General features: G+C 42.3%; 2 protein-coding genes across 3 annotated transcripts; both read left to right on the forward strand.

The window, feature by feature from the left end:
- Positions 1–155: 155 nt before the first annotated feature.
- LOC143496584 (E3 ubiquitin-protein ligase TRIM35-like) lies at positions 156–27,805 on the forward strand. Its single transcript, XM_076992760.1, has 6 exons — positions 156–837; positions 1,200–1,295; positions 1,406–1,636; positions 6,528–6,550; positions 20,803–20,921; positions 22,373–27,805. The coding sequence occupies exons 1-6, from the start codon at positions 433–435 to the stop codon at positions 22,927–22,929; spliced, it is 1,431 nt and encodes a 476-aa protein (XP_076848875.1). The 5' UTR covers positions 156–432; the 3' UTR covers positions 22,930–27,805.
- On the forward strand, positions 2,679–5,515 carry LOC143496575 (uncharacterized). Of its 2 annotated transcripts, XR_013125659.1 has the most exons (3): positions 4,717–4,854; positions 5,117–5,287; positions 5,377–5,515. XR_013125659.1 is itself a non-coding variant. In XM_076992740.1 (2 exons), the coding sequence occupies exons 1-2, from the start codon at positions 3,253–3,255 to the stop codon at positions 5,445–5,447; spliced, it is 2,106 nt and encodes a 701-aa protein (XP_076848855.1). In that variant the 5' UTR covers positions 2,679–3,252; the 3' UTR covers positions 5,448–5,515. The 2 variants fall into 2 exon arrangements, 1 of the variants encoding a protein (XP_076848855.1); XM_076992740.1 differs by having other exon boundaries at positions 2,679–5,287.
- Positions 27,806–27,952: the final 147 nt, after the last annotated feature.

The following is a 27,952-nucleotide window of genomic DNA, read 5'->3' on the forward strand; positions in this document are numbered from 1 at the left end:
CCCTCACTCACAGTGACAGATTTGAAGTAAAGCTGTTATTATTAATTTTATTATTAACAACAATAATAAAAATAATGTAATATTGTAAATTGTAAATGTTAAAATACACAAAGACTGAGTTGAGGTTTCCCTGATCAGTAATTATTAATTGTTAGTGGACTACGGCTCCCTAGTGAGGACAAAGTACAAACCTTATTTGTTATCTCCTACACAAGCAGCTCAACCCCACCTTGTACAAGGAAGTTAACTCTGTTATTTACTTCTTTCTGTCTTATTTCTGAAAGGAGTCTAAACTCCCTCAGCTGGATAAAGGACTACAGTAACTGATTCTCTCCTGTGCTACTGTGATTATTACAGAAGATCTAAAAGTCAAAGTGAAGTTTGTACAGAAGGAGACATTACAGAGAAACAGCACAGCAGCTGTTGGAGGAAATGGCTGCTTCAAACCCTCTGTCAGAAGAAGAGTTTTCATGTCCTGTGTGCTGTGACATCTTCAGGGATCCTGTTGTACTGTCATGTAGCCACAGTGTGTGTAAAACCTGTCTGCAGCAGTTCTGGGAAACCAAGGGATCTCAAGAATGTCCAGTTTGTAGGAGAAGATCTTCTAAATCTGACCCTCCCCGTAATCTTGTCCTAAAGAACCTGTGTGAGGCTTTTCTAGAGAGCAGGAGTCAGAGATCTTCAGCAGGGTCTGAGGTTCTCTGCAGTCTGCACAATGAGAAACTCAAACTCTTCTGTCTGGAGGACCAACAGCCTATGTGTGTGGTGTGTCAGACTTCAAAGAAACACAAAACTCACAACTGCTGTCCAGTAGATGAAGCTGTGTGTGACTTTAAGGTATGAAACATACCATATTTGTTTAACTGTAATATCTGTTTTCCTCCTTTAGATTATCTTCAAATGAATGTTAAATAGGCTAGATTAAACCTTTCTTGGGATGGGATTTGAGATAATTTAATCAAACCTTCACAGGTATTATATTCAAAGTTTATTTATTTAAAATTAAAATATACACATACACATTAAAACACATACTGTAAATATATAGTATTAGTATTTTACAGTAACTTGGTCAAAGAGTAAATGTGTCATTCTTTTCATTCTTGACATTATTTTATAATCTTTGCAATCTCCAGCACAGATACAGACACTGAGATTAAATCCTGTAAGACTCGTACTGTCGTCTGCCATTTTTATAGAACAAACTCAAGACCTCACTGGAGTCTCTACAGCAGCATCTGAAGGTCTTAGAGGAAGATAAACAAGCTTGTGAGAAAACAGCAGCACACATTAAGGTGAAAGGTCACTCTGAGTTCTGAATGGTGCTGTGATCACTGTCCACGTACACCATAATGAAACACACACATTTGGAGAGTTTATATTTCCTCATCATCTCCCATTCCAGTATCAGGCCCAGCACACAGAGAGGCAGATAAAGGAGGAGTTTGAGAAGATCCACCAGTTTCTAAGAGATGAAGAAGCAGCAAGAATAGCTGCACTGAAGGAGGAAGAGGAGCAGAAGAGTCACATGATGAGGAGGAAGATTGAGGAGATGAGTGGAGAAATAGCATCTCTTTCAGATCAAATCAGAAACACAGAGAAGGAGATGGAAGCTGAGAACATCCCGTTCTTACTAGTAAGAATCACTCAGTCTGTCTCTCACTTAGACATACGCACAAAACATGTTAAATGCACCAATGTAAGTGAAAAAAACCCAAATGCATTGTGTTAGTAATTGTAAGTGTGTGAGGTTCATCATCATAAAAGGAAGAAGCATGTTTGACTCTCATATATGTCACAGTTGTGCTGTGTGCTGTGTGCTCATATATATCACAGTTGTGCTGTGTTTTTCTTGGGATTGTCTTCTGGTTTTAAGGTAGGCCTTGGATTACATTACTTTCAGCTTGATTCTGCTAGTCTGTAGTCTACTTGGTATCTATTGTTGTCATTAGTGAAATCAGCTGTCTTAGTTTCGGGTTAGGAAGTGTGAATAACTGAGGAGGCGGGACCACATATTGACTGCTGCTTAAATAAGTGGCATTTCTGATTGGAATTAGTTGTGCTGTGTTTTTCTTGGGATTGTCTTCTGGTTTTAAGGTAGGCCTTGGATTACATTACTTTCAGCTTGATTCTGCTAGTCTGTAGTCTACTTGGTATCTATTGTTGTCATTAGTGAAATCAGCTGTCTTAGTTTCGGGTTAGGAAGTGTGAATAACTGAGGAGGCGGGACCACATATTGACTGCTGCTTAAATAAGTGGCATTTCTGATTGGAATTAGTTGTGCTGTGTTTTTCTTGGGATTGTCTTCTGGTTTTAAGGTAGGCCTTGGATTACATTACTTTCAGCTTGATTCTGCTAGTCTGTAGTCTACTTGGTATCTATTGTTGTCATTAGTGAAATCAGCTGTCTTAGTTTCGGGTTAGGAAGTGTGAATAACTGAGGAGGCGGGACCACATTGACTGCTGCTTAAATAAGTGGCATTTCTGATTGGAATTAGTTGTGCTGTGTTTTTCTTGGGATTGTCTTCTGGTTTTAAGGTAGGCCTTGGATTACATTACTTTCAGCTTGATTCTGCTAGTCTGTAGTCTACTTGGTATCTATTGTTGTCATTAGTGAAATCAGCTGTCTTAGTTTCGGGTTAGGAAGTGTGAATAACTGAGGAGGCGGGACCACATATTGACTGCTGCTTAAATAAGTGGCATTTCTGATTGGAATTAGTTGTGCTGTGTTTTTCTTGGGATTGTCTTCTGGTTTTAAGGTAGGCCTTGGATTACATTACTTTCAGCTTGATTCGGCTAGTCTGTAGTCTACTTGGTATCTATTGTTGTCATTAGTGAAATCAGCTGTCTTAGTTTCGGGTTAGGAAGTGTGAATAACTGAGGAGGCGGGACCACATATTGACTGCTGCTTAAATAAGTGGCATTTCTGATTGGAATTAGTTGTGCTGTGTTTTTCTTGGGATTGTCTTCTGGTTTTAAGGTAGGCCTTGGATTACATTACTTTCAGCTTGATTCTGCTAGTCTGTAGTCTACTTGGTATCTATTGTTGTCATTAGTGAAATCAGCTGTCTTAGTTTCGGGTTAGGAAGTGTGAATAACTGAGGAGGCGGGACCACATATTGACTGCTGCTTAAATAAGTGGCAGTCCTAGAGACATCCTCTACTCTTCAATCAACTGAAGCCCATCTTCATTTTTTGGTTAAGTATCACACCTTGACACACATCATATACTACCTTCATTCATTTATTCATCATGTGTTTTTCCATCCCTGTTCTTACTCCCTATAGTCGCCGTCAATACAAACATCACTACAGAAAACGCACTACCAGTAACCTCATCTACCCTCCACTCTCAACAAACACCCCGATCATTGCGACCGGGGGGCTCTGGAACTGCCAGTCTGCAGTCCAGAAAGCAGACTTCATCACAGCCATTGCAGCTCATCACTCCCTTGACTTCTTGGCCCTAACAGAGACATGGATCACCCCAGAGAACTCTGCTACTCCTGCTGCCCTGTCATCTGCATTTTCCTTCTCTCACTCTCCAAGACAGACTGGAAGGGGAGGTGGCACTGGATTGCTTCTGTCCAGTTGCTGGCGCTTTACTCCTTGCACTTTCCCACAAATTACCATCTCAACATTTGAGTATCATGCTGTCACTGTACGCTTCCCAACCACACTTCACATCATTGTTGTTTATCGTCCACCCTGCACCCTAGGTAACTTCACTGAGGAATTAGACACACTTCTGAGCGTCCTCCCTAATGATGAAACTCCTCTTCTGCTTGGTGACTTCAACCTCCCAACAGATAAACTACAATCATCTGGCGTTCTTCCTTTGCTGTCATCATTCAACCTCAACCTCACCCAGTCTTCTCCAACACACAGAGCAGGCAATGTCCTAGACCTGGTCTTCACTAGACCACCTGCAGTGATGGACATTGCAGTAACTCCTCTCCACTGTTCAGATCATCACCTTGTATCTTTCTCCTTATCTCTTCCTCCCCACCGTCACACCCTTACTGCTACAGGCACTACCACCATCCGTCGTAACCTTCATTCCATCTCTCCATCAGTACTTGCCTCTACTATCACCACAGCCCTCCCGTCCCATGACTCTTTCTCTTGTCTCTCCACAGACACCGCCACTGACACTTTATTGTCCTCCCTCTCTTCATCTATTGACCTCTTATGTCCCCTCTCTTCCAAACCCACAAGATCCTCCCCACCTGCTCCTTGGCTCTCGGACACCCTACGTAACAACCGACGAGAACTGAGGATGGTTGAGAGGCGATGGAGGAAATCGAAGCTTACTGCTGATCTTCGCTTGTATCAGTCTCTCCTGTCCCTATTCTCCATGGAACTAACTGCTGCCAAGACATCATTCTACAGAGAGAAGCTGGAGGCATCTACATCAGATCCACGCAAGATGTTCAAAATCTTCTCTTCTCTCCTCAAACCCTCCCCCCCCCCAACTCCCACTTCTCTTACTGCAGATGATTTTGTCACCTTCTTTGAAGAGAAGGTCAATACGATTTGCAGCACCTTTTCCCTAGTCCCTGTTCCCACTGTGTCCCCTCCTACTCCTCCCTTTTCTCTAACCTCCTTCTCTCCTCTCTCAGCTGAGACGGTGCTTCAGCTGCTGACATCCAGCAGTCCCACCACATGCCCTCTGGACCCCATCCCATCCACACTCCTCCAGACAATCTCCCACGAACTCCTCCCTTTCATCTCGACCATCATCAACAACTCCTTATCTTCAGGAATTGTGCCATCATCATTCAAGGCGGCTAGGGTGGTGCCAATCCTAAAGAAACCCAACCTTGATGCCACCAACATCAGCAACTACAGACCGGTATCTCTCCTCTCATTCCTTTCTAAGATCCTTGAACGGGCTGTACACAACCAGCTATCCTCTTTTCTCTCACAGAACCAGCTTCAGGACCCCAACCAATCTGGCTTCAAGCCGGCACATTCTACGGAAACTGCACTCATTGCAGTAACTGAGAAACTCCATGCGGCTAGAGCAAATGGACTATCATCAGTTCTGATTCTGCTTGACCTTTCGGCTGCCTTTGACACAGTCAATCATGAGATCCTTCTGTCCATCCTCTCAGGCCTTGGTATCACTGGCAATGCATGGACATGGTTTGCATCCTACCTGGAGGGTCGTTCCTACCAAGTAACATGGGGAGGATCAACATCCACGCCATGCAAACTCTCCACCGGTGTTCCACAAGGCTCAGTACTGGGTCCACTTCTTTTTTCCCTTTATACCCGCTCTCTGGGTGAGTCAATATCTGCACATGGCTTCTCTTATCACTGTTATGCGGATGACACCCAGCTCTTCTTTTCCTTCCCACCCTCTGACACACAGGTTTCAGCTCGAATCTCTGCATGTCTGAAAGACATTGCCTCTTGGATGGCAGCTCACCACCTAAAGCTTAACCCAAGCAAGACGGAGATGCTGTACATCCCTGCAAGAGCCAGTCCTCATCGTGATCTTTCTATCTCATTCGAGAACACCGTGATCACTCCATCCATGGAAGCGCGTAGCCTTGGTGTAGTTGTCGACAATCAGCTCTCCTTCACGGCCCACGTTGCTAACACAACACGATCATGCAGATTCGCCCTTCACAACATTCGGAGGATTCGGCCATTTCTCTCTAGGGAGGCCACTCAGGTCCTTGTCCAGTCCCTTGTTATCTCAAGACTGGACTACTGCAACTCCCTACTGGCTGGTCTTCCTATGCATGCCATCAAACCCCTGCAACTGATCCAGAACGCTGCAGCTCGGTTGGTCTTCAACCTTCCCAAGTTCAGCCATGTCACTCCCTTGCTGTCCTCCCTCCACTGGCTTCCGGTAGCTGCCCGCATCAAATATAAAACCCTGGTGCTGGCCTACAAAGCAAAGGATGGTCCAGCTCCTCCTTACTTGATGGCCATGGTAAAACCCAGATGCATACCTAGAGCCCTCCGCGCCTCAAGTATGTCTCGTCTTGACCCTCCATCATCCAGGACACATGGGAGACAAGCATCCAGACTTTTCTCTGTCCTGGCTCCAAGGTGGTGGAATGAACTTCCCTTGTGTGTCCGAACATCGGAGTCACTTGCTGTCTTCAGACGCCGACTGAAGACCCACCTCTTTCAAGTGCACTTTGCATAATTATGCTTTGTCTATTGTACTTTATCGTCTCTTTCCTCAGGTATTGTGCATAATTGGGTTATAGGAATTGTTTACTGTCTTTTTCCTCAGGGGATGTGTATATTCAGGTATAATTGTTAGGTATCATTTGACTTTCGTCTAGTGGTTTTTCCAGCTTAGAGTACCTTGTGTTCAGGACTATCTATTCTACCTTGGAGATTCCAAGCAACTACATAGCACTTTTGTAAGTCGCTCTGGATAAGAGCGTCTGCTAAATGCCATAAATGTAAATGTAAATGTATATATAAATGAAATGACTAAAATTAGATTTTTAAAATCAAAATTTGACATTTTCTGTGTTTATCCCTCTGTTTCCTTCTCAGAATGTGTCGTCCACTATGAAACAGTAAGTGATTATTATTTCTGTTTGATATATTGTGTTACACATTGTGTTTGTGAAATTATTCTGATACATTCAGATCTTCAGTATGTGGTCTCTGTTATTTCAGAAACAGAATATATGAAGATGGTACTTATAATAAAATATATAGTGATATTGACGATGTGCAAAAATTGATGGATTTAGTGAAATATATTTCACATGTTACATTTAATGTCAAATACGTTGTATAAGATGTATAATAATCTGTTATATATTATAGTAATATATTAGGGATGCACGATACATACATGGTGAGTATGGGCCGATATCCGATATTATACATGTACATATCTGCAGATGCCGATATACATGGACATTTAAAAAATAAAGTACGATATCCCACATTGTTATGCAAATAAATGTCACATTTATTAACATTTTAGATTTCAACCATTAATCATAAACTATTCATAGTTTAAACTATTAAAATATTAGCGGTATACTAAAAATTATAAATAAAATAAAATAAATAAATGAAAATAAACTTAAAGCAAATGCTTAAATGTAAACAAATGTTTCGTAGTACAGAAATTATCCTTTAGAACTGCCTTTGTGCTTCTTCACAAAATCAAAAACAAAATCTGAGCTAAACATTTTTTCTTGAAGTACTCAGTCTGTTTTTTTCAGAAGGAGAGGAAGGTTTTTCTTTACAAACAGAAGCATCTCTGCTTTATCACATGCAATTCTGTTCCTCTTTTCGTTGATCACATTGCTAGTTGCGCTAAATAACCTCTCGCTGTCAACACTAGTCAATGGAGCGGACAGGAACTTCCGTGCTACTTTGGCAATAGTAGGGAACCGACTTTTGTTGTTATTCCAGTACTGCAGTGGGCTTTCTGTCCTTGGTACTGGAGCTTCTGACAGGAATCCCTGCACCTGATCAATAAACATACAAGATCATACCTGTCAAGTGTCCCATTTTGGCTGGGACAGTCCCGTATTTTACGAGAAGCCTCTCGCTGCAGCCTGCAGGAAGGCGGAGTTGGACATCCAACCCCGCCCACATCCAACTCCACCCTCTTCTCAAGTCTGAAGCCACGCCCATGTTACGTTCGAAACTCGGACTGTTTTTGCTCCCAGTAAACAGAACTGCCAGAACTATTTACATGTGTTTTATAAGTGTTTTAAGTGCAGAAGTGCATTTTAAGTGCATTCAGGGTATTTGCACATTTTTAAATCTCAAATTCAATGACTTTTAAGACCTTTTTAATACCTCTCACAAGGAAAAATAATACTATTACTGGGGATGCAGGTGTGTTCCACATCGTTGACAGGGGGGGGTGCCAGCTGCGGACGAGAATTGTTGAGGGGGGGGGGGGGGGGTTGTGGCGAACGAAAATTGTTGACGTTGTTGAGGCCGTATACTCCAGCGCTAGGAATCTAGCACTAGGACCCTGGAGTGGTTATTATCTGCATGGTCCTAGCGCTAGATTCGGCAAAGTTCACATCGCGCCAGAACAACTAATAATTTAATGCCTCCCCTCATAAAATTCCAGACATTTTAAGACATTTTTAGGCCTTGAATATGGAAAACTAAATTTAAGACATTTTAAGACTTTTTAAGGACCCGCGGGTACCCTGACATTTTCAAGTACTTTAGCCTAAATTCCAGCACTTTTCAAATCTGAAACACAATACAACATTAAAATTGGTCAGGTAAATGTTCCTTCCCCTGTGTTTGAGGGGTGTTTCTTTATACTACCACATATCGTTTCAGGAGGACACTGCAAAGAATGTGACGCGCGCGAGGTGTGCGGAGCCGCGCGCTACGGTCACTCACGAAAGTATAACTAGCTTTATAGGGGAGACACGGAAAGGCATCGCTAAAAAGGAGAGCTCTTATGTGATTTAGGAATGTGGATCTTGTGTTTAAAAATGTCTTTTATAGAATTATTTGTTTGGTTCAACGCAGACAGATTTCTTCATAACTTATAATTAGTAGGCTTGAAAGTTACCGGATCGAGGCAGACAGTTCCCGGAATGCACCCTTCAAAATGAAAGAGTTCCCGGCTCAAATTAAGCCCTGATTACACCCCTTCTCCATTACCAACATTACCAACATACCCCTTCTCATATTGGTAGAGGGGGGCTTATTCCAAAAAGATTTACGACTTTGACCTCTAGTTGACCCCGCCCCAAATATGCTTACTTTGAATAACTTCAAACAGTTAACAAAACTCTGATGAACCAATGAGGAGGCATTCTCAACAGACCAATCCGGGGTGCGTGTGAGAGAGAGGGGAAACGTTTCCTTGAGGAGTCACCATGCAGTCTATGGTGGTAAGCGATTGTCCATACAAACCATTTTTTTCCTGAGTGAGGCCCCATACTGACTTGAAGTAACTCTGAGGGTCCTCGGCACGCTGAGTTGACCTCGTCACCTTTCCCTCAATGAATTAACTCAGGTCTTCCCACACACACACACACACACACACACACATACCGATGCACTCGCACATGACCTTGACTCACGCTGTAGGGAAACCTCCGTCCACTGCCTGCGACACACACACACACACACACACACGCGCCCCCTAGTCACACACTCCCCTAGTCACACAGAACAGCGCACACACAAATATGCCTACTTCAAAGTAGCGTACTTCAAACAATTAACAAACTCTAATGAATCAATGAAGAATCATTCTCAACCGAGTTAAACCACACTGTATAAACAATAAAATTACCTCTTTTAAAATTTTATGTAGAGAACCTTGTTAAACTATCAAGTTTATAATGACAATCTTAAAACAATGTAAATATATGTAAAAGATTAATACATTGTTTTATTCACTGTTTTTTCTGAAAACATGGAACTCAGATGTCAGTCTCCCTATATCAAAGAAACTGCCATAACTTTTTATCAAATGTTGGAATATCTCCTCAGGAATCACCCGACTCTTTTAAAACATATCCTTTCTAAAGTCTGCAGGAGGCTATGATACATGTTGGGTCATAGTGCTTAATATCCGTTATGTGAAGCTCCACTGTGTAGCAGAGTTTCAGGGAACTTCCTGAAGACTTATGAAAGGCCGTCCTTTAACAGTAAATGTGGGTTTATCAATAAATGTGACAAACCCATAGAAAGTTGCAAAAAAAAACACTGGACCGAGGCATGAATTGTGCACCAGTTTAACACCAAGTTTAATCTATGTGCATAGCAGTTCACAAAAATTGCTTCTGGGGCAATTTCTTTATCTTTATCTTAAAGTCCTTTAGCGGGAGCCATGACAGTAGTCACAATGTACATCGCATTTTTTACATCACAAAGTGCTGCATCTGTTATTTTAAAACACCAAAGACAGATTGGACATTTTGTCGTTCTGAAATATAAAACATTCACAAATCATTACTAAGTTTGGGCCTGCTGTATTTACATAACAAATTATCAGACTGTTGTGCATGACATGAAAATGTCAGTTGTCTTATCTAATCGCCAGTCAAAAATGTGAGCAGATGGAACTTCATCTTTGATTTCATTAAGGCCAGAGGCTGTAATAGCAGAGCCTACAGTTGTAAATAACTCTGAATGTAGTTGGACATCCCAGAAAACAGAGGATGACTGGAGTGGTTAAGACATCATCGTACACGGATATTCTCTGTAATTGCCCTTGTTAGTAGATTCTACCCTCATTACAACCTCTAAAAGTGAGCTGTTTACCGTCGAGCAGTGAAGAACATCAATATCTGGATAGTTGCTATTTTGTGCTGTTAAATCTTTATCTTTTGGTCCCTTAATATGTAGCCCATCATCAATCACACGTTCTACTGTGACTCTACATAGGAAACCTGACCATGAACATGAGCTCACGTTCCTTGTTTTTCTATTGAGTTTTGCATATCTAGTCAAAATTAACCAAACCCTCCAAACACACCTTTCACCAAACAATATGTAACTGAGATGATTGCGGCCAAACATTCTCTTCGTTTAAGGTAAGACACTACAGGTGAATAGGGTAAAAATGTCATCTAGCAATCACTATGAAACTTACCACATTGATTATTGACATTAAGAGAATTACAAGTTTTCTGAAATGTTATGTTTAAATATGCAACTTAGGCGTTATCTAATTAAATATATGTTAATTTGCATTTATTTCAAAAACAGAAATCTAAACAATGCATAAAGTCAGGTTCAAAATTCTTGTTTTGAGATTCTGAATATCTCTTTATTACTTTATAAATCAGAAAAAAACTGTTTACTTACTCTCAATCTAATCATATCATTAGAGCATCCCCAACAATAAAAGGACAAACAACAGCAAAACAGAGCAATGTAATGACTAAGTTTAACTTCAATAAAACGCAATCACAGCGCACACACTGCAACCTGTAGAACTTTTACCTTAGATTGTTGTATGTCTGTCCTGCACAATAGTTCCCCAGTCCTGTTTACAACCTAGTCATCCATCCCTGCTCCATATGTATGTCCCTCACACATTTCCTCATGATGTCTTTTCAGCTTTTTAGCTGTGCTCAGGTTTGCACTTGTGTTTCACACTGGCAGACGTGTCAGATGCGACAACCTCTGCTTTTGATATTCTGAGTATATCAGCTTCATTACATTGAAGACTGTGCTCTGTAGCCACAATCTCTCCATATCAGTCATCATAGCAGAGGCACCTTCACTAAAGGTAGAAATGGTCATACCTGTTGCTGCCTCAACCCTGCATTTACCAACACAATTAAATGTATAGGATATCACTACCTGTTCATCTCCTCACGTTTATTTGGTGTATTTATTTTTTTACTTTTATATAACATAGGTATGTGTTTAAAACTTTTAGTCACAAAACATTGTATTCATTCACTTTTATTAATATTTTGTCCATTCTACCACTAAAGAAAAAATCTGTAGGGTAAAACTGACATTATTTAAATGTCATTATATAAAACTGTCTCTATCTCAACCCTGTCCCATACCTGTATTATTTTTGTAAACCTGCATGTCCCAAGACGCGTATATGTATATACAGGTTTGCGGTACCCATCTCTTTCACACAGACTGCACTCTTAAAACAAACTGCTGCAAAATCCGTGGTCTGATATTAATTTTAAGCCCTGTGCCTACACAATTAGGACAAATTAATCCACTAATTAGTTCAAACGCGCTTTGCTGTGCGGCGCATTTGGTCCGACCCGCTATCTAAAGTCTAAATGCGTGTAAGCATTTCATTATCTAATTGATTTTTGCAAATTTCACCTTGCTTCTTCTCGCAAGTGACAATTGTTGTCTTTTCTGAGAAGCTGTTAAAAGCAATACTTTCGGCGTTTTTATATTATAAAGATACTGAAATGCTAAACCAGAAAGTGTGACCGCATGTGACCACGTGACGCTCTCAGGTTTCACATTCTCAGAAATCGACACCGGCCAACGAGATGTCAAGCTTGCGTTTAAATCACCCTTTTATTCTTTCACGATCTGTTGCTGTTAGAAAGGAAATGATCATATTTGGAGCAGATGTACTCGTGTAGGAGAGAGAGAGAGTTTTACAACGATACCCATGATGATGACAGGTAGATAACGGGAGCGGCGGTTCATGCTCCGTAAGAACGCTAACTTTTCGTGAACTTATGAAAATTCTACAGGCGCATCCATATAAAGTGTAGATAAATAAACACTTTAATGTTTATTTTTGCACATTTTCTTTCCATCAGCTTGAAATAAGACATGTTACGGAATCAAAATAGCCTTGAATAGAATTTTGAACTAAATGAATGCTGTGTGATGCTGTTTAATTCTCTACATAAGGAATGCCAAAACATGGCCCACATTTGCATTTTACACCTGAGAATATCCCTCTGCAATCTTCACTAAAATGAAGCGACTTAAGAAGTCAATATTTACATTTTTCTACAGTATAGTAAATAATAAATAAAATGAGCTGGAGTTTATGAGTTTATATTCCATATATGCCCCATGAACCGAGCTTGAATTCCTCCAAATGCCGGGGTATGCTTTTAAAACTATGTTCTTTGTCAAAGTGATGAAAAGCTTCAGATGATCTTCCAATCATTATATATTACACTGCACAAATTCATTCCTACTGTGCAATAAATGTGTAAATATTCCAGATAACAACTGAACTGAAAACTGAACTGAAAAAGAAGTATACAGTCTGAAGTGTAGTACTGAACCCCAAATATGCGCAATGTCCGAGGGGTTAAACGTGTTGTGCTTGTATGGGGGAAAACGTCACGCTAGTTGATGACAACCTGTGAGAACTTGTTCTTTGAACACTTGCACGTCCGGTACATTGTTTTGGAAGAATATAGTTATGTACATATAATATTAAATATCTGCAGAACTTTTTTCAATATATTTTGGATATTTTACCTGTCCTTACCTCGCAGTTGCCTTTGAACTGCGGTTATCTATTACACTTTAGGTCTAAACTCATATCCATACTGTTTAAAAGGTTTTTGAAGTAACGTAATGTTTTGTACTACATTTTCCATATGACTTGTGCAGTTTAATGAAGTTTATATATAGGCTACTTTGCACTTCACTTGCCCGGCTGAAGACCTCTGTCTAAACCTCCTGTTTCTCTATAAAATCTGCACAATTAGGGGAGGCCGGGTATGTTTGTAACACTTTTTGCTTCCAGTATGGAAAACACAATATGTATTAGTTAAACAATATACAAGACTCGTGTGGCTTAATGAAATGTGGGAGTGATAGAATTTATAATTATTTTATAACTGTGGGGTATTTTTCTTGTCCAGAATCAACCAGCTTTTTGCTGCCATGGTTCTATGGTGTAACTAATGTAAATAAAGAGATATTCAGAATCTCAAAACAAGAATTTTGAACCTGACTTTATGCATTGTTTAGATTTCTGTTTTTGAAATAAATGCAAATTAACATATATTTAATTAGATAACGCCTAAGTTGCATATTTAAACATAACATTTCAGAAAACTTGTAATTCTCTTAATGTCAATAATCAATGTGGTAAGTTTCATAGTGATTGCTAGATGACATTTTTACCCTATTCACCTGTAGTGTCTTACCTTAAACGAAGAGAATGTTTGGCCGCAATCATCTCAGTTACATATTGTTTGGTGAAAGGTGTGTTTGGAGGGTTTGGTTAATTTTGACTAGATATGCAAAACTCAATAGAAAAACAAGGAACGTGAGCTCATGTTCATGGTCAGGTTTCCTATGTAGAGTCACAGTAGAACGTGTGATTGATGATGGGCTACATATTAAGGGACCAAAAGATAAAGATTTAACAGCACAAAATAGCAACTATCCAGATATTGATGTTCTTCACTGCTCGACGGTAAACAGCTCACTTTTAGAGGTTGTAATGAGGGTAGAATCTACTAACAAGGGCAATTACAGAGAATATCCGTGTACGATGATGTCTTAACCACTCCAGTCATCCTCTGTTTTCTGGGATGTCCAACTACATTCAGAGTTATTTACAACTGTAGGCTCTGCTATTACAGCCTCTGGCCTTAATGAAATCAAAGATGAAGTTCCATCTGCTCACATTTTTGACTGACGAGTAGATAAGACAACTGACATTTTCATGTCATGCACAACAGTCTGATAATTTGTTATGTAAATACCGCAGGCCCAAACTTAGTAATGATTTGTGGATGTTTTATATTTCAGAACGACAAAATGTCCAATCTGTCTTTGGTGTTTTAAAATAACAGATGCAGCACTTTGTGATGTAAAAAATGTGATGTACATTGTGACTACTGTCATGGCTCCCGCTAAAGGACTTTAAGATAAAGTTAAAGAAATTGCCCCAGAAGCAATTTTTGTGAACTGCTATGCACATAGATTAAACTTGGTGTTAAACTGGTGCACAATTCATGCCTCGGTCCAGTGTTTTTTTTTGCAACTTTCTATGGGTTTGTCACATTTATTGATAAACCCACATTTACTGTTAAAGGACGGCCTTTCCTAAGTCTTCAGGAAGTTCCCTGAAACTCTGCTACACAGTGGAGCTTCACATAACGGATATTAAGCACTATGACCCAACATGTATCATAGGCTCCTGCAGACTTTGGAAAGGATATGTTTTAAAAGAGTCGGGTGATTCCTGAGGAGATATTCCAACATTTGATAAAGTTATGGCAGTTTCTTTGATATAGGGAGACTGACATCTGAGTTCCATGTTTTCAGAAAAAACAGTGAATAAAACAATGTATTAATCTTTTACATATATTTATATTGTTTTAAGATTGTCATTATAAACTTGATAGTTTAACAAGGTTCTCTACATAAAATTTTAAAAGAGGTAATTTTATTGTTTATACAGTGTGGTTTAACTCGGTTGAGAATGATTCTTCATTGATTCATTAGAGTTTGTTAATTGTTTGAAGTACGCTACTTTGAAGTAGGCATATTTGTGTGTGCGCTGTTCTGTGTGACTAGGGGAGTGTGTGACTAGGGGGCGCGTGTGTGTGTATGTGTGTGTGTGTGTGTGTGTGTGTGTGTCGCAGGCAGTGGACGGAGGTTTCCCTACAGCGTGAGTCAAGGTCATGTGCGAGTGCATCGGTATGTGTGTGTGTGTATGTGTGTGTGTGTGTGGGAAGACCTGAGTTAATTCATTGAGGGAAAGGTGACGAGGTCAACTCAGCGTGCCGAGGACCCTCAGAGTTACTTCAAGTCAGTATGGGGCCTCACTCAGGAAAAAAATGGTTTGTATGGACAATCGCTTACCACCATAGACTGCATGGTGACTCCTCAAGGAAACGTTTCCACTCTCTCTCTTTAAATGCTCGCGCTCTAAACACGCACCCCGGATTGGTCTGTTGAGAATGCCTCCTCATTGGTTCATCAGAGTTTTGTTAACTGTTTGAAGTTATTCAAAGTAAGCATATTTGTGTGCGCATGTGCGGTTCTGTGTTACTAGGGGGTTATATATGTATGTGTGTGTGTGTGTGCTGTTCTGTTCAGGGGAGTGGGTGTGTGTGACTAGGTGTGTGTGCGTTGTTCTGTTCAGGGGAGTGGGTGTGTGTGTGTGTGTGTGTGTGTGTGAGTGACTACGGGTGTGTGTGTCTGAGATCCCTATCTTTTAGCGCTGTTCTGTTCAGGGGAGTGGGTGTGTGAGACTAGGTGTGTCTGAGATCCTCCTGTTCTGTTCAGGGTGTGTGTGTGTGTGTGTGTGTGTGTGTGTGTGTCTAGGGTTATACGGCTCCGGAGAGTCAACATCAAAGAAGATCAAATTAATGTTTTAATTAACCTTATCAAGCAAAATATCAAAGCACAACTTAATACTCTTTGGTCGTCTTGACGTTGATTGATGTGATGATGATGTCATGAGTTGGGGTGGGGTGGAGGGGGGGGTGGGGGTTGGGGGGGGGGGTGGAGGGGGGGGTGTGTGGGGGGGGGGGTAAGGGGCGGGGTCAACTAGAGGTCAAAGTCGTAAATCTTTTTGGAATAAGCCCCCCTCTACCAATATATCTTCTCTATCACCAACATTATCAGTAAACATTACCATTTTAATTGTGTACTTGCCAACTCTCACGCATTGAGCATGAGACACATGCATTTGACCGTCTTCCCACGCTCTCACGCCACACATCCGATTTCTCACACCAAAAAAAAATCTAGTTTATTTACCTCTGATCTACATCTATGATTCAATGAGTTACTAGTTCGCTCTGGCGCCAACCACCGGCGATCGATCTATCGCGATATAATACTTTATTTGTGTCCATTTTACATCCCCCCCGTCAACATTTTACGTTCGCCACCCAATAAATAAAAATAATGAGTAACATACGTGGAACGATACACAAAGTAAACGAGGTATGTGTAAATTAAGCGCAACAACGTGTCTCTTGAACACTTGTGAGTTATTATGCGTATTTTCAAGTACTACACAGTTATTCTTGAATGAAGAAGTAGTGGGTTGGCGCACGACAGCGCATTAGAGGGTGGAGTTGGATGTGGGCGGGGTTGGATGTCCAACTCCGCCTTCCTGCAGGCTGCAGTGAGACATACTTGTATTTTACCGCTCTGTCCCGGCGTCATCCCGTATTTTTATTTTCCCGTATTTGTCCCGTATTTTCAGTTTAAAATTTTTATTTTTTTTAAAGCATTCATGTGCCGCTCCAAACAGAATTCTGTCACTAGCCTCGCGAGAACTGCCACCCTGTGACGGGCAGGGGTGAGCAACTAAAAGGAAGCGATCACGCCAAGTCTCAGGGAACAAGTGTGCAAACCAAAACCCGTGCAAAAGATCCAAAGTAATGATATAATGACCAGCGGTCAACTGGTACAAAGACAAGACATATATAGGCAAACAAACGACCCTCAGGTGAGACGGATCACGAGCTCCGCCCACCTGAGGGACGCACATGACGTCACCAAACAACAACAACAGCAGCCGCTGTGGACGGAGGCGGCCGGTAGGGGGCCGCCTCACCGTGACAGACCCCCCCACCAAGCCACACTCCCCTCCACTGGGTGTGTGGCACACAGCGGCTGCACACAAAACACGAAGGGGCAGGAAGGCAGGGACAGGCAGGAACACACCTCCTGCAGTCCGGGAGCTGGAACATAAAACACACAACATTAAACAGCTCACCTCCCTGGGCGGGACCCTGGACTGACTGGGCCGTTAATAACACAAAACCACGCCCCGGTCGGTCGCAGGGCCCTCACGCCCTAACCGGCCTTCAGCCGGTGAGCCCCACCGGTGTGAGGACGAGGAGCTACAGCTCCTTTCTCGTCCCTTGTGCATGTGTGTGCGTGCAGGCTACCTCTCCAAGGCGTGGCTACTTCACCTCCTGGACCTACCTCCTCCCAGAGCTGACCCCTGCCTTCTGCTAGGGGTCACCCCAGCCTCCTGGGGAGCCAACCCCTCCTGAGGCCTCTCATCGCAAGGTGGACTCCTCCACCCAACCCAGGAGCGCCAGAGACCGAGGCCCAGGGCACCCCCGACGCGGGCTGGGGAGCAGCCCCAAGGGCCTCCTGGTCACCCCGGGCAGGAGGGAGGATCTCCCTCCTCACCAGGAGCTTTTCAGACCGGAGCCCCATGGTCCCCTGACATCCGGGGGCCCCAGCACTCTAGGGAGGGGCTCTTCATGACCGGGCTCCGGTCACCCCACAACACAAGGGGGCTCCTGCCAGGTGGAGATCCCCACAAGGTCCAGGAACACTGCCAAGGAGAAGCACCTGCACAGAAAACACAACTTCACACACACACACACACACACACACACACACACACACATATACAAACACAAAACACAAACGCGCCTCAGACGCCCTCCGTGCCATACCCCGTGGCACGGGACCACAGCCGTTCCCAGTGTTGGGAACGTTACTTTAAAAAAGTAATTAGTTATAGTTACTCACTACTTGTTCAAAAAAGTAACTGAGTTAGTAACTAAATTACTCTATAATAAAAGTAACTCGTTACCAGGGAAAGTAACTATTTGCGTTACAGTTAAAAAAAAGTTATATGCCGATGAATAAGGATTTTTTTGAAAAAGCAGTTTTCACAGTCAGTTGAAATGAGTAGATCAGAAAGTAAACAGTTACACTATATAAAGTGCATTTACATCTATCAATTTAAATTAAATTCTCTCAACCTGAGACAATTGGTTTGTTCACAACAGAAGTAACCTTAACAATAAAACCTCTATCCTTAATTAAATAAATCAAATACCCAGTCTGGTAGACATTCAGGAACTTCAAGTATTTTCTTAAAAAATGTTTATATCGCCACCTTGAAAATGCAATTTTTTCTTCGGCTTGCTCCTGACTCGCCATTTCAGCCTCTTCTCCGTTTGTGTCGCATGTCTCTCCGTGTCACTGGCGTGCTTCGGCGCGCGTGTAAAAACACTGGCTCTGATTCGCTTACTGACTTGTTAAGTTAAACAGGTGTTACACCGAGAACTGTGACCTATCGAGATCTGTTACTCCTCACTAGCCTGGGCAGCAGTCCGCTCGGATTACTGTTAGTATATCAATATATAGTAACGCACCGCTTTTAATGACCAGTAACGTCAACGGCGTTGTAACGACAGGAAAAGTAATTAATTATATTATCCCGTTACTGACAAAATGACGTCGTTACCTAACGCCGTTATTTTTAACGGCGTTATTCCCAACACTGGCCGTTCCCCCCCCCCCCAAACACACATTTAAGGGGAGGAGCATGTGTGGAATTACAAGCAACAATAACATTTCACAAGCACGCTAGGACACAACGAACACACAAAGACTAGACAAACAAAATAGTGATCAGACAGTAAACGAACGGGACAAACACGTGCGTGCTCGACATACACATAATAGTGACGCGCCGCTCAGAGTCGCAGTCGCTCCCCACATTAAACACAAGACACGCGGGGAGCGAGGCGACAGTGACGAGCGGTGATCACATCACACACACGGAACAGGCGAGCACGCACACAGATCCTCTGCTCGTTCACTCGTACACACTCACAAGACACCACAAGAGAGTTTTCCCAGGCAGACACCCTGGTCCTCGCCGTGCCACACACAAACAAACGCACGGCGGAACTCTCGCAACAAACACCGAACACGAAGAGCCTTCTCAGGGCAGACTGCCCTGGTCCTCGCCGTGCTACACATATACACACACACAAAACACAAAAGCACGGCGGAGCTCTTCAAACAAAACACCACGCAGACAAACACTTACCACGAGACATGACCACGAACGAAGGAGAAAGTAAAAGAGACTGAAAGGAGACAGCATGCTTTATATTCTCACTCGGAAAAACTTCCACACCGCCGACATTTCAGCTGCACTGGTCCAGCTCAGCCCAGCTAGCATCGGCCGGTGTTCTTCCGTCATACATTAAATGCGTCAGCATCATCGGTTTGAAATATCGGCTAAATTTAAGCATTGGCCCGATGCCGATGATTTAAAAAATGCATTTATCGGCCGATATCGATATAAAACGGATATCATCATGCATCCCTAATATTCTTTAAAACTGCAATGGTTAAACCACTATTAAAAAACAGAAATCTTGATCCCACAATTCTCAATAATTATTGACCTATATCTAACCTTTTCCTCCCATGCAATTTTGAGCATGAACGTGAGTTTTGTGGCTTATTCAAGGTTGGATGTATGACATTGAAACAACGTTGGCATATCAACGTTGATTCACCTTTCAAAATCGACACAAAATCCAACGTTGATTCAACCATCACATTCGACGTTGATTCAACGTTGAAATGCCTGCTGGGTAGTGTCCCAGTAGGAGTCCACTGTTGCAGATATAGACACCTCAAAGATGTCCTCTGTTTATTGTCCTGGATTACCTTTCTTAAAGGTAGATTTATGATGACCCTTTTCACCAGTCTTCCAGCCATCAGTAACTACCAGTAACTATTTGCTGATTAATATCGATATAATACTAGTTTTAACATGTTGCTTCTGTACAGTCAGGAAACAGCTCAAATACATTTTTAATAACACTAAACCCCGAATTGGATCGAATCGGATCAAATCGATTAATTCGAATTAAATCGAAAAAAAATTTATTCTTAATCTTCAGAATCGGAATCAGATCGATTCATGGAATTTGAATCAATACCCAGTCCTAGTAATAATGTAGTATAATTTAAAATCCTAAAAAAAGAAATTTATGTAGGAAAAATTTCCACCTGTCAAAAGTGGACGTTTTTGTAGAATGACCCTTCTCTAGAAAAGTGTGAGCACTTTTAAAATAAAAATGCCTTTGGTAGCAACAGATTTTGGGTGAATTCTTAATTATTTCAATCATAATAATAATGCACTGGTTACCCAGCTGGCACACGACCGACTTTCAACGTTGAAATGTGGTTGAAATATAGTTGAAATACTATTCCTAAAAGCCGATTAAAGATTGGCGAGGGTGCTTTTAACCACTATGGCCCAAAGCTCTGGAACTCTCTTCCTGAAGAGCTCAGAGGTATTTCACCCTTGTACAGCTTCAAGAAGAGTCTAAAAACATTCCTGTTTATATCTGCTTTTAGTTAAAAAAAAAACTCTGTGTTCCATCTTATTATTATATTATTACATTATGTTGTCTATAATTTTATAATTTGTCACTTTTATTACATTATTTTATTGTTTTTGTTTCCTTTGTATCTTTAATTTCTTTTAATTTAGTTTTTGCTTCCTTTTAATGTTTCTTTTTTATTTATTCTGTAAAGCACTTTGAGTTGCATGTATGTATGAAAGGTACTATACAAATAAAGATTATTATTATATTTCCAGAGTTCATCACATCCCAAAGGAACACGAGAAGGTGTCAGGAGCTTTGATCAATGTAGCAAAACATCTTTCCAACCTGAAGTTCAGAGTCTGGGAGAGAATGCAGAAGATTCTCCAGTACTGTGAGTTTTGGTGTTCTTTGATTAATTAGAGTAATTCTGTTCTCCTCACAATTAGAACTCTATAGAGAGAGAAACATTAACATTGTGTGTTTGGTAAATGAACTATTCCAGTATTAAAGGCTGTATTAGTATAAACAGTGAGGGGGACGACCAGTTGACTGCTGGTCTGAGGAAAGACAGTGAGTCCATGAGGAGATCTACACCACCCACTCTCTACCTCTACACACCACCCACTCTCCACCTCTACACCACCCACTCTCCCCCTCTACACATCACCCATTCTCCACCTCTACACACCACCCACTTTCCACCTCTACACACCACCCACTTTCCACCTCTACACACCACCCACTTTCCACCTCTACACACCACCCACTCTCGACCTCTACACACCACCCACTCTCGACCTCTACACACCACCCACTCTCCCCCTCTACACACCACCCACTCTCCACCTCTACACCACCCACTCTCCACCTCTACACACCACCCACTCTCCACCTCTACACACCACCCACTCTCCCCTCTATACTCCACCCACTCTCCCCTCTACACACCACCCACTCTCCACCTCTACACACCACCCACTCTCCACCTCTACACACCACCCACTCTCCCCCTCTACACACCACCCACTCTCCACCTCCCTCTACACACCACCCACTCTCCACCTCTACACACCACCCACTCTCCACCTCTACACACCACCTACTCTCCCCTCTACACACCACCTACTCTCCACCTCTACACACCATTTACTCTCCCTAGGACATCAATACCTCCAACAAAAAGGAGAAAAAATGGAGAAACTGTAGTTCCTCCAGATCTTCCTGGTTCTTTGCTGTATGTTGGCTCATATTACTACCAAGAGAAGGATCTACCCCCATTGAAGAGGAAGATCAGCACCAGAGCTATAAAGTGTGGGACACGGAGCCCTGGTACTCCTGGCTAAGGGGCTTCCCCCCTCCTGGGGGGGTCTGGACACTGTGGTCCTCGTCCTCTGGTCCCGTCCTTCAGTCTGGGGACTGTTCGCTGGTGTTAGTCTCTCTGGGAGTAGCGCCCTTTAGTGCGGGAACTGTAACAGTATCCACCCACTAATGAGGACACACACACACTTCAGTACACAGACACTAATAATACACACATGTAGTGTGACACTCAGTGTAACAGTAACACTGCACTAGTTAAGTGTCACATGTGATACTCAAATAATGAATCCAAGACATGTAGAAATATATTAATGAATAAAACAGACACAATTTCAAGTGTCAAAACAACAAGCACACAAGTACTGCAGGGGTGTGTGGTGAACACACAACATCACCATCACTTCCCTCTTATCAACCTACTGCAGCATTTCACTCAGAGTAAAGGGCCTGCAGTCTGTAGATGTGACCTCATCACATAAACACATGAAGAACATGATGATTCATTCTGTTCTCTCTCCTCAGACCCTGTTACTCTGGACCCCAACACTGCATATCCACACCTCCACCTGTCTGATGATCTCACTACTGTAGAATACAGCCCACAGAAATCACTGCTTCCTGATAATCTAGAGAAATTTGATGAGTATCCGTGTGTCCTGGGCTCAGAAGGCTTTAACTCAGGGACCCACTGCTGGGATGTGGGTGTTGGAGACAGTGAATACTGGGAACTGGGTGTAATTAGAGAGTCTGAATCAAGAAAGAGAGATTCTTTCTGGGCCTCAGTGTGGGGTCTGGGGTACAGTAAATACACTGATGAATACTGGACACGCTGCCCAGGACAGACAGATCACTACTTCACACCTACAGAGAAAGTGCAGAGGGTCAGAGTTCAGCTGGACTGGGACAGGGGGAAAGTGACATTCACTGATCTTCTAACCAGTTCACACCTGCGCACTATAACACACACTTTTACTGACACTGTTTTCCCATTATTCTGCAATTACAGTTCCTCTCCTATGAGGATCTTACCAGTAAAGATATCAGTAACAGTGGAACAGCAAAGTCAATGTTGCCTTTAATTAATCTTCAATATATATATTAGGGGTGGGATGCGATTAAAAAATTTAAAATAATCACCTTTTAATCGCATTTCAGTATTTAACATGAGAAACATTAATTTACATTTGAATGATAAATGAATCAGTGAACATAATCATAAACTTCAACATCTTGTTTATTTTTCTACACAGACCAATAGATGAGTGCAGAAAACAGAGCAAACAGTTTTCAGAACACTGGAAATTCTGACCAAAAATGAGTTTTGTTCAGGATATTGGAAGAATAAGAACTGAAGTAAATCAGAAAATGTTTTTTAATACCATTTTAGATGGTATTACGCTTTTTTAGGCTTTTTCTTTAATTTTCCAGGCCTCTGCCACAGGCATCTCCATAGTGCCTAGAAGTGGTCTTCTGCATGCTCAAAGCAAATGACTGGATCTTCCATTCATCATCTATAATATGAGCTGTCACACCAAGATAATTCTTGTTGCTAACAGAGGTCCAGTGATCCCCAGTCAGAGCCACATTTGTGGCATTTTTCACAATAACCTGTTTTGCTTCCCTTTCCTCATCATACAGCTGCTGGATTTTCTTCGACATTGACTTTCTGGACGGCAGTTCGTAACCTGCATCAGCTGATGCAATTTGCAGCGCTTCTTGTAAAGCCTGCATTATACTTTCACTAGTGACCGTAGCACGCGACTCCGCCCACCTCGCACAAACTTCCGCGAACGGAGAGCTCCACAGAGAGCGGTCTATAGTCCACAGCAATCCATCTCGCCAGTGAATTGGTCAATTTGTCTGACGTGGACTTTGACATTTTGTTTCTTAATTCGAACCCCGACATGTGGTCGAGTGTTGACTGGCGACACTGCTCGTACTAGGAATACATTTATCAGCTAAGTTATCATTACTGAGCTGCGCGTTAGCCCCAACATGTTTTACGTTGAAGTGGTAACGAAGGGTGGAAGTGCTCCTGTGATAAGCGAACTCCTTCCTACATAAAGTGCAAATAACACTATTTGTGTTTGTACTTCCATCTGGAAGTTTCTTATATTTAAATTTCCCATCCACCAGCGTAGCCTCTTCAGTCATCTCCATCATGATCTTATTGTGCGTCCATATAATCTGTGTGTCTGGAACTCGTGCACTGAGAAACATTCCACGGTGCAAAAGTGTCTCATGCGTTAAATGCGTTAAAATGCGTAAATGTTTTTAGTTCGTTATTTTCGTTGTAATTAATTAATCGAAATTAACACGTTAAAGTCCCACTACATATATTGCATTAGATAGTAGATCTATTAGAACAAACACTTAGAGGTGTTTTCCATAGTATTTATATTCATCAGGCAGCAAAATGCTAATGTATTAGTTGAAGTATTTACACTATATTGCCAAAAGTATTTGCTCACCTTCCTTGACTCACGTATGAGCTTATGTGACATCCCATTGCTAATCCATAGGGTTCAATATGAAGTTGTTCCACCCTTTGCATCTAGAACAGCTTCAACTCTTGTGGGAAGACAGTCCACAAGGTTTAGGAGTGTGTTTATGGGGATTTTTGACCATTCTTCCAGAAGCACATTTGTGAGGTCACATACTGATGTTGGGCGAGAAGTCCTGGCTCTCAGTCTCCGCTCTAATTCATCCCAAAGGTGTTATATCGGGTTGAGGTCAGGACTCTGTGCAGGCCAGTCAAGTTCATCCACACCAGACTCTGCCATCCATGCCTTTATGGACCTTGCTTTGTGCCCTGCTGCACAGTCATGTTGGAAGAGGAAGGGGCCAGCTTCAAACTGTTCCCACAAAGTTGGGAGCATGGAATTGTCCAAAATGTCTTAGCTGAAGCATTCAGAGTTCCTTTCACTGGAACTAAGGGGCCAAGCCCAGCTCCTGAAAAATAACCCCACACCATAATCCCCCCTCCACCAAACTTTACACTTGGCAACAGCCAAACCCAGACTTGTCAATCAGATTGCCAGATGGAGAAGCGCGATTCGTCACTCCAGAAAACGTGCCTCCACTGCTCTAGAGTCCTGTGTTGGTGTGTTTTACACCACTGCATCCGACACTTTGCATTGAACTTGGTGATGTATGGCTTGGATGCAGCTGCTCGACCATGGAAACCCATTCCATGAAGCTCTCTGTGCACTGTTCTTGAGCTAATCTGAAGGCCACATGAAGTTTGGATGTCTGTAGTGATTGACTGCAGAAAGTTGGTGACCTCTTCACACTATGTGCTTCAGCATCTGCTGACCCTGATCCGTCAGTTTATGTGGCCTACCACTTCGTGGCTGAGTTGCTGTTATTCCAAAACATTTCCATTTTCTTAGCTGACAGTTGACTGTGAAATATTTAGGTGCGAGGAGATTTCATGGATTTGTTGCACAGGTGGCATCCTATCACAGTTTCACTGTGGAATTCACTGAGCTCCTGAGAGCGACCCATTCTTCCACAAATGTTTGTCTGCAAGCCCAGGTGCTTAATTTTATACACCTCTGGCCATGCAAGTGATTGGGACACTTGATTTGGATAATTTGGATGGGTGAGCAAATACTTTTCGCAATATAGTGTGCATTATGGCATCTATCTATTAGACAGTGAAATGCTGATGTATTTGTTTCAGTGATTTTCTTTCATTTCACTCCGCATGTTGCGTCAGCGGGGAGGGGTGGAGTTGTTGGTGTAAATAAGGCATTATTCTTAGTCTTCATTCTCCATCACTGTTGTGTCAACTTGAAGCACACTGAGCATCACTCAAACATTTATCCATGGAGACATTCACAAACATTCACTTGTGACTTCACTCCAAGCCTCTGAACCAGCAGGGGGCAGAAGTGAGTATGAGCAACCACAGAGATCACTCTGAACTTCCTGAAGCAGTTGTAACACCTGCACACCTGATTGGGAAAATGCTTGTGAACAAAGGAACACACAGGCCTCTTTCTTTTCTTTCTTTCTTTCTTTTTTTTTAATGGCCCACCTCCACGCCCCCCCCCCCCCCATCTTTGGAGGACAACTTTGTTTTTATGTACAGATCAAATTACAATTATAACAATTCTGTATAATATAGTGATGCAAATATGCAAATTGATAATTATTGGGGTTAGGTGGACCAAGAAAAGAGGGGGAGAGAAAAAATAAAAAGGGAAAAGACAGAAGGACAGGGAGAAAAAAATAACCAGCTCATATGTCCACTGCAAAGAAGAGCAGAAAGTACCCAAGACATACAGCACAAATGACTGTGATGTATGTGTATGTATGAATGTGTGTTTATGTGCAACCTAAAAGTGTAACATAGGATAAATGTACAGAATGTACTTACCAGCAAGGATAGAAAGCTGCGACAACATCCCCCAGAGGACAGAGGCAGGCAGAGAAAGACCCGGGAATCCCACCCACCCACGGCCCCCCCAGGAGCTGTGGAGTCCCAAGGCCGCACTTCCCAGTGACCCCCGCATGCCCGCCCCCGCAGGCGGGAGAGGGAGACCCCGGACAGCGCCCCCCCAGCCAAGGAGCGCCATCCCCCCCAGGATGGCCAATTTATATTGTTGAGATAAGCATGTAGTGCAGGGGTCTCCAACACGTCGCTCGCGAGCTACCAGTAGCTCGCCACCCCTTTCCAAGTAGCTCGCCAAAGGGCCAATGAATTACATATAAATTTGTAAACCTAATCGGTCCCATCGAGAAATCTACTTAAATTTATGTCCAATCAAAATTCACAGTTGTCCCTCCCCTTCTAACACTAAATGATTATTCGCCAATTATACAACAGTTAGTTCACAATCCGACTGGTTGAGAAGTGTTCTAACCCTGCAGATATGTGTGATAACAGCACGGTATTCTCATTCTCTGTATCACTCCGCGGACGCGTTGTCAAGTAACGGCATGTACATATATTCACGATAACACACTCCCTCTCGTGTTCTATTGCTCAATTAGCTGCCAATCAAAAAGCCGTCAATATTGAATAAACCAGGGGTCACCCACGTAATGAGTCGCCCGCGGGCTTGTTTTAAAAATAGCTCACTATAGTGCAATGCACCAAAGCGCTGCATCGTTTATGTTTTTGCTACTATTATAGATTGTCCGCGGTTGCTAGCGGTCTTCCCGCTTAGCAATTGACACTCGCACCACGCAACTTTAGCTCCCAGTTCCAAAAAGGTTGGAGACCCCTGATGTAGTGCTTATGGTGAATGAAGTGTATACTGCTAATTGGTAAACCTGTATTTGCATGGACTCACATAAATTTGGTTGCTTTGATTTACTGAACTACAACAGTTATAATGACAGTGTGATGTGTTTAAACTTGACTTACAGTTATGCAAGTTTTGTTTATTTTGTTTATTTTAAAGTATATCAACCTAAGTTAAACTAACCTAACTACGACTACTATGTCCTTTCTATCCACTGTCTACTGATCATCTAATTCTACCTGAAAAACAAAATTAAAACCTCAGTAAACTACCATGTAAGGAGGACTTGAGCTGTCTTCTTGTATCCTTCAGAGCACTGACCAGGCTCTTCAAGTGTGAGTGAAAACTGACATAACTTGACAATCACAAAGACACAACAGCTCAGCAGGGAGATCCAAACGCTCAAGAAACAAACCATTCAGGTAGTAAACCCTCAAAGCGCCAAGACACAGAGGAGCAGGCTCCACCCCCAGAGGAGCAGGCTCCACCCCATATGAGCTGGCTCTACCTCATATGAGCAGGCTCCACCCCCAGATGAGAAGGCTCCTCCCCCAGAGGATCAGGGGATAGACTCCCTCAGAAGCACGTGGTAGCCCTCTCTCCACGCCGCCTCGAAGAACGCCTCTGCGTTCTCCTCCCTTACGTGCGCAGGGGCAGACGCAGGGGAAGACGGATGTCGGCGCTTGGCCTTCTTCTTCCCCTTCTTTGTACGTTAATCTATGCCCACCCCTAATATATATATATATAATCTATGCCCACCCCTAATATATATATATATATTAGGGGTGGGCATAGATTCATTTTTTTTATCTAGATTAATCTCACTGAAATCTTGAAATTAATCTAG

The sequence above is a fragment of the Brachyhypopomus gauderio genome, unplaced genomic scaffold (assembly GCF_052324685.1).
Source record: "Brachyhypopomus gauderio isolate BG-103 unplaced genomic scaffold, BGAUD_0.2 sc97, whole genome shotgun sequence".
In the NCBI taxonomy this organism is placed as follows: Eukaryota; Metazoa; Chordata; class Actinopteri; order Gymnotiformes; family Hypopomidae; genus Brachyhypopomus; species Brachyhypopomus gauderio.